General features: G+C 36.9%; 1 protein-coding gene across 1 annotated transcript in view; it reads left to right on the top strand.

The window, feature by feature from the left end:
• Nucleotides 1–13995, top strand: part of cachd1 (cache domain containing 1) — a 198844-nt gene that overhangs the window by 81533 nt on the left and 103316 nt on the right. The window contains exon 3 of the mRNA XM_030133018.1: nucleotides 5425–5573. Coding sequence (XP_029988878.1) covers nucleotides 5425–5573 — 149 coding nt within the window. The remainder of the gene's footprint in view (nucleotides 1–5424; nucleotides 5574–13995) is intronic.

Below are 13995 nucleotides of genomic sequence, written 5' to 3'. Positions count from 1 at the left end.
AGTTATAGACGTAACAAACTAAGCAGGAGTTAAAACAGGATGTAGAAATCCTCTCAATTTTTGCCAAAATGAATATAAAGATAGCTTTGCAGCACCTGGAGGGTTCAAATTCAAACTTTATGAACTATTAGGGTCCAAATACACAAATAAATGAACCAAAGACTAATAAAAGTGGTTTTAGCAAAATATGACCCCTTTAAGTTAAATAGAGTTTTGAATCTTCTCTGTCCTTGTGATTTAACTGAAATAGAATCCACCTGCATCAGCAATCTACAATTTGTGGAGTTAAACTATGGAACAGATTGAAGGTGGAGCTCAAAGAATGTTCAAACATCAGCCAATTTAAAAAGAGGTTTAAAGTGATGGTCTATACACGGTATAAAACTGAAGAAGGGCTTTGAGTATGAATATATGGGTACTGTTTTTTCTTGATTTTTTTTTTTTTTTTTTTTTTTTTTTTTTTTTTTTTGGTGTGTGTGTTGATTTGTTTATGTTTTATTTGAACATCGGTGGGGCTCTTGTTCAGCCAATGTAAAGGTGGCCATACACTGTGCGATTTCAGAGACGATTTCTCACTTGTGCGACTCTTTCTGGGATGGGGCCAGATGTGCCTCTAATCGTGTGTCGTGCTTCGTGCAGTGTACATGGGGTAAGGAGAAGCGATTAGCACCTCACAACCACCTCACGATCAGCAATCGTGTGTTCGCAAGGAAAACGAAGCTGTTTGAAATCCTGCTCGCTCCTCGTGACGGTATCACACTGTCAAAGCAGTGCCACGAGCTGATGTGCCTCAAATTCTCACACTGTGCATGCGCGAACACAGAAGCGTACAGTAGCGTACAAGCTAACAGTAGCTGGCTGTTGGCCTAGTGCAGTTTAGCTGTTGCAGCTTACCTCTAGTTCCCGCTGTAGGATTGACAGCCCATACTGTCCACATCTGGACAACTAATTCCTGCACCAAACACATCGTCGTCTTTCTTCTTTTTTGATTCCCCGCAGATAATGGCACATATTGCCAAAGCGGCTCATTGGTTTTTGTTTAGCACTACCATTTTGTGACTCATGCCAATACACAATCGTCTATGCACTTCCGGATTCCTTGGTATTTTAACTTTGTATTTCCAGATACAACACTCGAACGTGTCGTGCGTCCTCTGGTGTATGGTCCTACAGTGTGAGCAGTCAGGTCGTGTACGAGCATCGGTCCGTACAGTGTAAAGGCGGCCATACACTGTACGAGTTTAGAGGCGATTTCTCACTCGTGCGACTATTTCTGGGATCGGGCCCGATGTGCCTCTAATCGTGTGTCGTGCTTCGTGCAGTGTACATGGGGTAAAGAGAAGCAATTAGCACCTCACGACCACCTCATGACAAGCAATCGTGTGTTCGCAAGGAAAACGGAGCTGTTTGAAATCTTGCTCGCTCCTCGTGAGTGTATCGTACTGTCAAAGCAGTGTCACGAACCGATGGGCCTCAAATTCTCACACTGCATGTGCGAACACAGACGCGTACAGTAGCGTACAAGCTAACAGTAGCTGGCTGTTGTCCTAGTGCAGTTTAGCTTTTGCAGCTTACCTCTAGTTCCCACTGTAGGATTGACAGCCCATACTGTCCACGTCTGGCCAACCAATTCCTGCACCAAACACGTCACCGTCTTTTCTTCTTTTTTGATTCCCGGCAGATAATGGCACATATTTTCAAAGCAGCTTGTTGGTTTTTGTTTAGCACTACCGTTTCGTGGCTCACGCCAATACACAATCATCTATGCACTTTTACGGATTCCTTGGTATTTTAACGTTGTATTTCCGGATACAACACTCAAACGTGTCGTGCATCCTGTGGTGTATGGTCCTACAGTGTGAGCAGTCAGATCGCATACGAGCGTCGGTCCGTACAGTGTGAGAACAGGAATCGTGAGCCTGACTGTACGACTGATTCGCACAGTTTGAGATGGAGCTGCGTGCAACGATCGAAATAATCGCACAGTGTATGGCCGCCTTAAGAAAACTGAAAACAGTGAACGTTACAAGGCCATCATTTTTCTGCAGGCTGATTATGCAATGAGAAACATGCGACAGATCTTAGATTTACTGGATAATCTGTAACCGATTACGTACACGTGATAGATACGAGTTCTTCACTACTCTCCTGACATATTTTCATGGCGTTTTTTTCTTTTTTTTTTAACAAACAAAAAAGCAAGAACAGGAACCTGTTGTGAAGAGCTGCTGGTGCTCTGTTTATTAACGTCCCCCTGGAGACAGCTGCAGTCCTGGTTATTAATTTCCCCAAAGGGACTGAAATCCTGGTTTTGAATGAGCTCTGTGAAGTGTGTGCTCAACCAGAACCTGAACCTTTATAGTGGAAAAAAAAAATAGACAAAGTGTAATATATGCATGTGCTGGGGCATTTATTAAAGGCCCCTGTAAACACTGATTGAAAGAGCTGCTCTGCTTTTGGGTAAAAAATGCTATTTTCTCCTTCCTGCTTCCTGGTTTTCATGCATTCCAATTAATGCAGGGAAAATAATTCTCAGGACCAAGACAAATAACTGGTCATGTGCTGGAAAGGGGGGCTGTGTTTGGTACGTGGTTCACCAACCGAAAAGCAAGTGGTGGAATCTAGTGCATCTAGAATGAAATTAAAATGTCCAGATTCTTGTGAGACAATTAGTCTTTTATTTATCTAGTTTAATAAATGTTTTCAGTGCTATATTTCTTTGGTTTTAATTTGGATTGCCCGTGTGGTTTTTAATGTGGACTTTGTTACTAAATGATGAAGGGTGAGGTTACTACTCTAAAGCTTCAAACATCCATCATTCTGTTCAGCCTTTAATTATTTTAACAGTGATGGATTTCACACTTACTGCAGCCTGAGTGTTGGTAATCTTAATTTTTTTTTTTTTATTTTATTTCTGTGTTTATATCAATAATTGTATGCATGGATGCTAATGGTGTGAATACAGAAGAGACAGATTAAACATCTGTCCTAATATAAAAGTGTTATTTGTATGAAAAATACATTGGTTTTGCAGTAGTTACAGGTTTGTACAGTTACATTTCTGGCCACCTAAAGGCACTAGCATTTGCCATTTTTGCTGTTTTGCGTTGCATTAACCCATAAAGACCCAAACAGCCAAAAATCATCTACTGATCTAAACTGTTTAATACTTGTTGATCCTTTAATTCTGTCAATACATGTAAATAATTGGTGTAAAATGCAGTTTGTTAACTTTTCATGGTCATCAGATATGACCCCTTTAGATGTTCAGAGGCTCCTTAGTTACCATGGAAACACCGTCATCTTCTACAACATAGATTCACCAGTAAAACCCATGGAGTTGAATCAATGACAGTGAATGGACGCACTTGTTTTATGTTAAATTAATGATATATTTGTTGAAAAAGTACTTTTTTTTTTCTGAAATTTTCCCTGTTTTTGGTGTCATAATCCTCAAATGTAATCTCATCTTGATGATTAAAGTACATGATCAGTAAATTAAATATAGGAAAATACTTGATTTTCACTGAAAAATTGCTAAATATAGAGGATAATATTATAATATATGGTGATAAATCACTTAAGAAATGTTGAAGTTATTTGGGAACTTTCACAAAAGTCACACTGGGGCTTTATGGGTTAAATGGAAATTTATCTGCGAGCGAGGCAAATTTTGGTATTTTCTGTTTATTTTCTAAACCGTCTGTGAAGAAAACGGAGCTTAGCTTGAAAGACGAACTCAGAACGAAGCACAAAGGTAGTTTAGAGGCAAGGTAAGCTGCAAAGAAACTCATCTGAATTGGGTGAAGACAGATCTTTTTGTTCAGTTCTACTTATATTCTCATATGGCTCGCTATAATGAGTCGATGGGTGGGAAAAGAGAGTATAAAGACACATGAATGCAGGAGAATTTGAGGAAGAATGTAGTGGGGAGTCTGTGGTGTTCTGTGTCACCAGGGTCAAACTGTTTCTGCAGATGTGTCCTAATAATGTCTAACAACTGTTGTAAAGAACCTCAAGTTTGTTGTTGCTCCTTTTTAATTGGTGTCCATACCACATGAATGGTGTTTGAGCAGCATTGCTTCTACATGTGCACAAAAAGGATCAAAAGGATCTCACTGGAGTGTATCCCCTAGACTAGTTAAAGCTTATTTTTGGTATGGATTAAAGGTGGGGTGCAAGATGTTTTCCTGGAGCATTTTTTACTATATTGTTTAAAATCCCCTTCACACCACAATTACAACCAATTAATTAAATGCTCTGACACAAAAATTTAAAAAAATTTAGTCACCTGTGGAACGGACAGAACTGAAAAAACACCATCCAATCATTTTAAGCACCAAATCGAAATGATTGAACAGTTATATGTAGGGCTGGGTAAAAAAATCGATTAAATCGATCTCAGATCGATCTCATTTTAATTTTGCGTAATCGATTAATAGTGGATGAGATCGATTTTTCAGAGCAGGACCAGGAGTACGTGGAACCGCGTGCGGCTCCATCTTGTGAACCCCAGGGGAAGACTTGGTCTTGTTCGCGGAAAAGACGCAGAAAAGACGCAGTGGGGAAACCCCCTCCTCTGGAGGTCCTCCGGCCTCAAACTTGAACCTGCAGTGTGAAGGAACTGGCCGTCCGGCGACTCGTGGAAACCGGGCGTTCTTGGAATAATAACTTGGATCCATACTATCACCTATGGCTGAGTATGGAGTTAGAGGAAGAGTAACGCGACAATGTCCAAACGCTCTCTTGTATTTTCAGGGATTTTGTTGTTTTAGTTCCATATGAGCCAACACAGTGGACTCTTATGTACCATCTCATACACTGACATTCATACCATTACTGTAACTTTGCTGTTGTAGATAAACCTGATCTGCAGTAACACGTTTGAATGTAAAAAAAAATAAAAATAAAAAATTCCTAATTGATATTAGACTGTAATTAACAGGTTTTTTTTTTTTTTAGTTTTTGGTTTTTTTTTGCATATCATCTCCATGAAGTGAGTAATTTCCAGTATTAGAGTGTGTTAAAATGTGAGAAAACATCAGATTAGCAACATTAAAAACATTTTTATTTCATAGTTCTCACACAGTATATCAATAAATTCATATTTCTTTGCTTAATTAAATGCATGATGTCCAGCTGACTGGACATTTTTGTAACTCCTTGAAAAATAAGTTAATAAAAAAATTCAATCACTTTTTTTTTCATGCTGAAAGACGAATAAAAACACTGGAAAAAAAATCTTGATTATGGTTCTTATAATTCATGCATGAAAGGGTTAAGCAGGCTTTGGCTTCAGCACTATTACATCTCAGTTTGTTAAAAATATGATCCCCTTAGGTAACACTAACTATAAGGAAGTTAGATTAACGTCATGTCGTGGACAGTCATCGCCTTGTTAATATGTCTTTGTTTCCTTCGCAGTTGGCCAAAAAGATTCGGGAGAAGTTTAACCGCTACCTGGATGTGGTGAACAGGAACAAACAGGTGGTGGAGGCATCGTACACCGCTCACCTTACGTCTCCACTCACTGCGATACAGGACTGCTGCTCCATACCGGCTTCTATGATGGAGTGAGTAAACCCCTGTCAAACACAGACACATTTTATTCATGCTGATTATTTCTCCCACACAATGCTCTGCAGGAAATGTATTCTCTGCTTTCAAACCCAGGCTGTACGGTTAATACCATATCTCACACTACAGGAACCGCAGGTTACCTCTGAATTCTGTGAATCTAGGCGTAGCTGTTGGCAAAAGTATGCATCTGTCTTTTGTTTAGACATGTTTCAGTCAGTCTTGGATTAGTTAAAGCTGTGTGTAAGTGACATCATTTACAACCTTAAGCAGTTTTAGTTTCTAGTGTCATTTAGCAGCTGTTTTGAAGTTTCAGCCCATAATTCAGAACACATTGAAGAAATCATTTATTTTGCTGCAGTGTATGTTGGTGTATAATGGATGGTTCTGTTTGCCTGGCCTTGCATTCTCCACATATGAGCTGTTTGTCCATAAATCTGAAAAAAAAATCCAATACGAAGCAACAGAATTTTCAGTTTTAGTATATAGCAAATCAACTTTCACAGCGGAGGCACACTACTGGAAAGCACTCCCATTCATCCTGTTTTCTGAAAGGTGTTATATGTTGTATTAATGTTCCAAACTCGCAACAATGGGGACACACTTAGGATCAAAACCACCAACTAATCATTGCTAAGTATCCAATCCAATCCATTTTTATTTATAAAGCACAAATTTAAACAAACACAAAGGTTTCCAAAGTACTGTACAGTAAAATAAATGCAATAAAACATAACAAAAAGATGAAATACTAAGATAAAAACACAATGAAACATAATTAATACATAAATAAACAAATACCCCAGATAAAATATCCATGCACATAAAATCAACATCCTATGCGGTATGAAAAAAACGAAGAGAAAGGTGGGTTTTAAGAAGAGTTTTAAAATTAGACAGTGAGGAGACCTGTCTAATGTTCACAGAAAAACTCAGACCTGGTTATTTTGAAAGTCACAAATCACTTCTGTTTTCTGTACAGTTTGTGTTGCCAATAGCTGCATTAAAAATCTGTCTGGAATCGAACAAATAAGGTCACAACTGTCACACTATAGTCTGAACGATGGATCAACAAATGACAACTTAGCAAAGATAATATCATATAATAACTTTATACCTTTATAAGCCTCATAATCAAACTCACCTGTCTAGAAGAAACACTGCCATTTCAGCCTCAAAAACTTGTAGATTTTATCACTTTGTGACAGTTTGGGTTTGAAGCTTTAATTTGTTTATTTTGTATTATTTTGTTTTTTAAGGGGTGCCAGCCAGGTCTCTCTCCTGGCATTTAAGATGTTAAGTCGGTTAGTCTGTTTAATTCAGTCTTTTGTATATGCTTGGGTTTTTGTTTTTGGTTATTTAGTTTTTGTTTGTTTGTTTGTTTGTTTGTTTGTTTGTTTGTTTGTTTGTTTGTTTGTTATACCTCAAACCCACACAAAGGATGGAAGTCTAATTAAACAAACACCCTGCACATTAAGTGGCAAGAAAAGAAATCACACATTCAAACCAATTTCAAAAGCAAAACCATGTATTGCAACAATTAATGCAGAAAACACACAAATTCAAACGCACAAATTCCCCCGCAGTATCCACCAACCAAGGCAGAATCAAACTCAAAATTTCCACTCATATTTTTGTATCAGTTTTTCAGAAGAAAAAAAAAACAGTTCAGTTAGTTTTCAACTGAAAATTCCACTCTTTGAGTCTTAAAAGTTGTTTCTTCATGGTTCTCATCCCATCTGGTCACTTTCTGATGCTTTGGTCATTACTATGGGAGACCGACAGAGCGAGTCACTACTCCCTCTAGTGGTCACATAAATACCCCACCCAATTGGTGTAAATAAATTCTGCTCATATCTTTATAATCTAATACACAGGTGTCAAACATACGGCCCAGGGACCAAATCCAGCCCACCAAAGGCTCCAATCCGGCCCCTGGGATGAATTTGTGAAATGCAAAAATTATACTGAAGATATTACCAAGGATGTTAAAATCGTTTTAGGTCAATTCAATCTAAAGTGGGTCAGACCAGTAAAATGCTATCATAATAACCCATAAGTAATGAAAATTGTAAATTTTTCTCTTAGTTGCAGTGTGAAAAAAAGTAAAATTACACAAAAATATCTACATTTACAGACTAGCCTTTTACAACATATGTGAATAACCTGAAGTTTCGTAAGAGATGTATGTGGAATTGTACCAGTATTCTGCCTGTTACTACAAGTTTTGTGTATTTGTAGATCCACTGTGATCTGTAAGCTGTGATGAATGTGTATGAATGATAAACAAAGGCGTAATATTCTTAAAATTGCACTTTTTTAAAAAAAGAATCTTCAGGTTGTCCATATTTGTTCATGTTACGTTCAAGTACAGTTCGTAGATGTAAACATTTTCATTACGGAATTTGACTTTTTTCCACTCAAAAACATCGAAAAAAATTTTGGAGTTGACATTATTTAGAAGTTCTTATCCTATTATTTATATTATTTTATTGGTCCAGCCCACTTTATACCATATTAGGCTGAATGTGGCCCCTGAACTCAAATGATCTAATACTTTGGCATCTTTGGGGGAATTTCAAACACTCTTTATTCTAAACACTATCATGATGATTTTAGTATTTATTTATTTATTTACTTATTTATTTATTTATAAGTAGAAATACTACATGTAGCCCCTTTAAAAGTAGGGTTGGTTGACCAAAAATAAGCCAAAATACTTAACAGTAAGAGACATCATTAACGACATAGGGAGTGCATTTTTTAAACTGCATATATGAATGAATACGTCAGCTTTAAGTCATCTGCTGACGGAGTTAAAATTGCCTCAGCCTACACTCTATACCCAGCCTTTTTCCCAGTCCCTGGATCCAGCAGGCGCAAACCCAGTTCAAAGCCGAGCTTGGAGTGCAAGTGCAGCTTTCAGTTCTAATCTACAGAGCAGCAGCTGCCTCCCCGCCCCCCACCCCCCCCACTCCCCCTTTATCAGCCAGTGTAACCAGTTATTGCTCTGTGAGGTTTTTGAACTGCAGACTTCACAAGCAGCAAGGTCACCTGTGTTTTTATTCCCCCTGGTCCTGCCGAGGGGAGGCTGTTTGGCTCAAGGTTGCTGACCACCTGTAGCCAAGTCATACATGTGGAATAATGTGCATTCATCCGACACTTGTTCACATATAAACATGTTCTTCTTTTGTCATGACATGTAGTCTGATTGGATTTCCTGAACCATAGATATGCAGCTTTGAGAGGCAGCCACGGCAAAACATTTCAGAGAAAAATATTATATAAGACCTGCCAGGGAAGATGGAATGATGCAGGGGGAGTTGCATGAGTGGAGATGGAGGGGAGTTTGACATACCAAACTAAAGCTGAGTCTGATAGATCCCTGAACTTCAAACGGTCTACCTCAGGGAGGAAATATGCATGAAGTTCTTTCGCTTATATTTTTAGGTTTAGGCAGGATCTTGATACTTTCAGAAGCTCTATCATGTACATGTTAGCTGCTCCGATCTCAGCTCTCTGAATTAGACAGTAACTGACATATTTTTCTTAGTTCGCACATGTGTTATTTTAGTCACATCCTTAAAATAAAGCTATGTTGTCTCCATGTTTGTGTTTAGAAAACTAACCACCTCTCAAAATGTCAGCTCTAAACTGAATGGCATTTTTACTGACATATTGATGAATGTTTGATATTTTAGTAAACAAGTGTTTTCGCTTTGTTGCCAAGTGCTGGGTGAGAAAATTGATGTCTCCAGTTTTGACAACTTAGTGATATTTAGTGACTTCTAAGACCCTTTTATCAACTTTAGAAAACACCTACTGACAAATCTCGCAACTTTTCTCAGTCTTTTCTTGTCTTGCTCTACCAAAGACTATTAAGCACAAGATAATCATCTGAAAAGTGACTTCCTGTTTTAGTGTCACATGGTTTCTCCATTGTGCTTACTCAATGGATGCATTATAAAAATTCCATTCTAGATGCCAAAAATAGCATGCACTGTTTTTAATAGAAAACTACTCATTGGCGCTGAAGTCAAAAGAGTTTCTAGCTCCTGCACATACATACTTAAGCTTCAGTAGATGCTGCACATGTGGACTAGAACCTCACTCGCTGCCTCTGCCTGTAATATAAAGTCCTAGCTGACCTTTTTTGCAGTGGTAGGCGTCTGTCAGCTGTTTTACTGGAATCTCTCTTATCATTGTTGTCTTTGTCACACACTAGGGATTTTGGTATTGCAGTATTGCCTATGACCACTGGTTGAATGATCTGGTATCCACTTCTTATTATACATCAGTGGCTCATTAGGAGTTGATCTGCAGATCCTGTCCTGTTCATTTTTTAATGGGAGAGGTGAATGTGATCACAGACTACTGCAGATTCTTTTACCTCATAGTCACCCAAGTAAATACTGGAGCCATTTTCCACAAGCTACATGTTCTTCAGAGTATTTTAGTATTAAAATGGCATTTTCAGACACACAAATCAGAGAAACATTGTCTCAGTAACAAACTGTTACAGCTTCTGACAATACAAATCTTGTCTAAAGGAGGCAAATGTCTGCATGAAATATAACCAGGATGAAATTAAGTTAGCTATGAGTGAGGAATGTGATATTAGTGTATTAATTAGTTGTTATTATTAACTATTTCTCCGGGTACTTACGCCATGACATTATGTTGTTACAAATTAGCAAGTGATATGACTTTTCAGGCAGGCTTTATAGCTATTTTAAACTAAGATATTTGACAGAACTTGGCTTAGTTTAAAAGAGTGCAAGCAGCAAGAGCCTCAAAGTTCAACATCTGTTCAAGTAAGTAAATAAATCTGAACCAAACAGAGATTGGCCTACTTTCTGCTGACTTTTTAAGCTAATGCTAATCTACGCTGAGCTAATACTAAGCTACACTAAGATAATCAACATTAGAAACTGGCTGAAATAGCATCAGTTTTTTCAATTATTTGGATAGGAATCAAATAAAGGTATTTCCCCATGTGAGTTACTTTACATATTTACTTTCTATACATAAAAGAAAGGCTCAGTATTATGCTAAATAAACGTGTACCAAACATAGATTGGCCTACTTTTTGCTAACCTTTTAAGCTAATGCTAACCTGCACTAAGCTAATACAAAGCTACACTAAGATAATCAACTGTAGGAAATGGCTGAATTAGCATCAGTTTTTTAAATTAGTTGGATAGGAATCATATAAAGGTATTTCCCCATGTGAGTCACTTTACATATTTACTTCCTAAATATAAAAGATAGGCCGATTATTATGTTGGTGAAAATGCAGTGTTAACTATAGGCTAATTGAACAGTAGCTAGCTCATAATCAGAACCAGACGTCACCCCCTTGTGCGTTGGTTTACATATTTACTTCCTAAGTATAAAAGAGAGGCCCAGTTTTATGTTAAATAAATTTGTACCAAACAGAGATTGGCCTATTTTTTAATAACTTTTTAAACTAATGCTAACCTACCCTAAGCTATATGCTAAGATAATCAACTTAAGGAAATGGCTGAATTAGCATCAATTTATTAAATTGGATAGGAATCATATAAAGGTATTTCCCCTGTGAGGTTACTTTACATATTTACTTCCAAAATATAAAAGAGAGGCCCAGTTTTATGTTAAATTATACCAAACAGAGATTGGCCTACTTTTTGCTAACTTTTTAAACTAATGCTAACCTACTTTAAGCTATATGCTAAGATAATCAACTTAAGGAATGGCTGAATTAGCGTTAATTTATTAAATTTGGATAGGAATCATATAAAGGTATTTCCCCATGTGAGTTACTTACATATTTACTTCCAAAATATAAACGAGAGGCCCAGTTTTATGTTAAATAATTTATACCAAACAGAGATTGGCCTACTTTTTGCTAACTTTTTAAGCTAATGTTAACCTACACTAAGCTAATACTAAGCTACGCTAAGATAATTAACTTTAGGAAGTGGCTGAATTATCATCAATTATTTGGAGAGGAATCATATAAAGGTATTTCCCCATGTGAGTTACTTTACATATTTACTTCCAAAATATAAACGAGAGGCCCAGTTTTATGTTAAATAAATTTATACCAAACAGAGATTGGCCTACTTTTTGCTAACTTTTTAAGCTGATGTTAACCTACACTAAGCTAATACTAAGCTACGCTAAGATAATTAACTTTAGGAAGTGGCTGAATTATCATCAATTATTTGGAGAGGAATCATATAATGGTATTTCCCCATGTGAGTTACTTTACATATTTACTTCCTAAATATAAAAGAAAGTCCCAGTATTATGTTGGTGAAAATGCAGTGTTAACTACAGGCTAATTGGACAGTAGCTAGCTCATAATCAGAACCAGACGTCACCCCCTTGTGCATTAGTTCACTGTGTCCTTCATTAGGTTCGGGCATCAGCTGCTTCGGGGGTCTCAGTCAGGTCAGCCAGTTTAGAGGGGGATCGGGTGTTTCACAGAGTGTCCATGTCTGTTAGCTGTTAAGCTAGCGGGCTATCATTTCACCGGGGGGCCACAGAGGGCAGTGCTTAGCGCCCTGGTGGTATGCTTTTAATCACTGCTGGACCCAATGACAGCCTGAACCCGAAAATAGAAAGTGTGTGTGTCTGGTAGAGTCGCTGTGCCTGTGTGTGTCTGGATGTTTATATTTTAACACGCGATATCGAGGTGCTCGTTTCAACAGTTTCTCTGATTCGGAGTTGTAAAAGTGAGAAGTGTGCTCGGGAGCTTAATGTCATGTAATTTCAGGAGAGATGAGTTTTAAAGTGGCTGCTCTCATCTTCTCAGCGGTTTAGTTAAGATATAACTAAAACCGTTTGAACAAAATCAGATAAATTGTAGCCTCAAGTATCCAATACAGTACTGCAGGATGGATGATGGCCAAGGATCATATGTGAGGCTTAAAGTATTACATTTTGAAGGACATTGATACAGTGACAAACATAAGAGACTTGGGTCCATATTTACTGTGGTCAACAAAAATACCTCTGAATTTCTGAGGGAAAAAAAAGAGGATATAACTGTTTCTGTCAGATGGTTACTGATACTGGCTTTATAATAGTCAATAAAAGTCAATAGCTGCATAATCAGACAATAGCACCTGGGGAAAAAAACTGTAAAAAAAAAAAAAGCCAAGTTTGTATTAAAATCTAGATGACTGAGCTCAGTATTAAGTTAACATGATGAATTCCTAATTTCAGCTGAATCACTGAAAAATCAATCCAGTTAAAGATATGTACTGTCTTATTTTTCAATGTTTGCAGATTTATTTACAATTAACTGCTCTTCAATTTTTTATTTATTTATTTATTTTTTAAATACCATTTTGCTGCTCTTATCTACGGAAGAGGATTAGGGCCACTGGAAAAACAAAAGATCCAATATATATATTTTTTTATTACTCTGAGAAGCAAGTCAGAATTCTGACTTTTTTTCTCAGAATAATAATACAAAAAATCATCCTGGACCCTACTGTTTTGTTGTTTTTTTTTCCAGTTTCAATTCCATTTTAAAAATATTTTTAATTGTAAATATTTTTCTTTTTTTTTCCTACTTTTACACTGAATTTCTTCTTGCGGGAAATAACCAATAGCCTAAATATCATAATCAATTAATATGACACTCAATATTGCATTAACCGTAAAAAAAATAGGAAACTGGTTCATTCCATTTTTGTAACTCAATATTTGCCCTCAAAGTTAGTAATTCTAGCTGAAAAGCCAAAAAATTAGCTGTTTTCTTCAACCAACAGCAATATTCTACAGATTAAATAAATGAATAAGTACTAATTAAAAAAAAAAAAAAAAGTAAATAAAAGTTAGTCTACTATTAGTAATAATTAATAGGTCTGTCTATACATTTTAGATTATGTCACAATAAGCATAACTGGCAATAAAGAATTTAGATGAGAAGAGGTGTGAAAGACCCCTCATCACTTCAAGAAATAACAGAAAACAAAATACTTTACACTGTCTGTGACAGTTGAGTGTCCAAAATGTTTAAATTGTTGGTCATTTAACATTATTGATCATGCACAAGGCCAAATTATCATTCAAATATCAAATTATTACACATGTGAAAGACCCAGGCCTAAGTAAAACTGATGTTTTTATAGTGCATTTTGTCCATTTGAGAGATTCTCATCCATCCATTCATCCACCTTCTTGAAAAAAAAATCCATTTAAAGACATGTACTTTTTAGTTTTGTCCAGAGTTGCTGAAAGAGACACCAAAGATCTCCTTTTACCTCTCAGGATCATTATACAATACGATGTTATTTCATATGATCGACGGCATCAAAGCCAAGAGCATCCACTACCTTTGCTCATAAGCAGAGCCTAAAGAGTCGACCCATGCCCTCTTAGACCTGTGTCTCCTGTTTCTTCTGAAGACTTCTCACTATC

Source organism: Sphaeramia orbicularis, chromosome 4, assembly GCF_902148855.1.
Source record: "Sphaeramia orbicularis chromosome 4, fSphaOr1.1, whole genome shotgun sequence".
Classification (NCBI taxonomy): domain Eukaryota; kingdom Metazoa; phylum Chordata; class Actinopteri; order Kurtiformes; family Apogonidae; genus Sphaeramia; species Sphaeramia orbicularis.
Note: the sequence above shows the minus strand (reverse complement) of the source record. Positions and strands in the feature narration are given on the sequence as shown.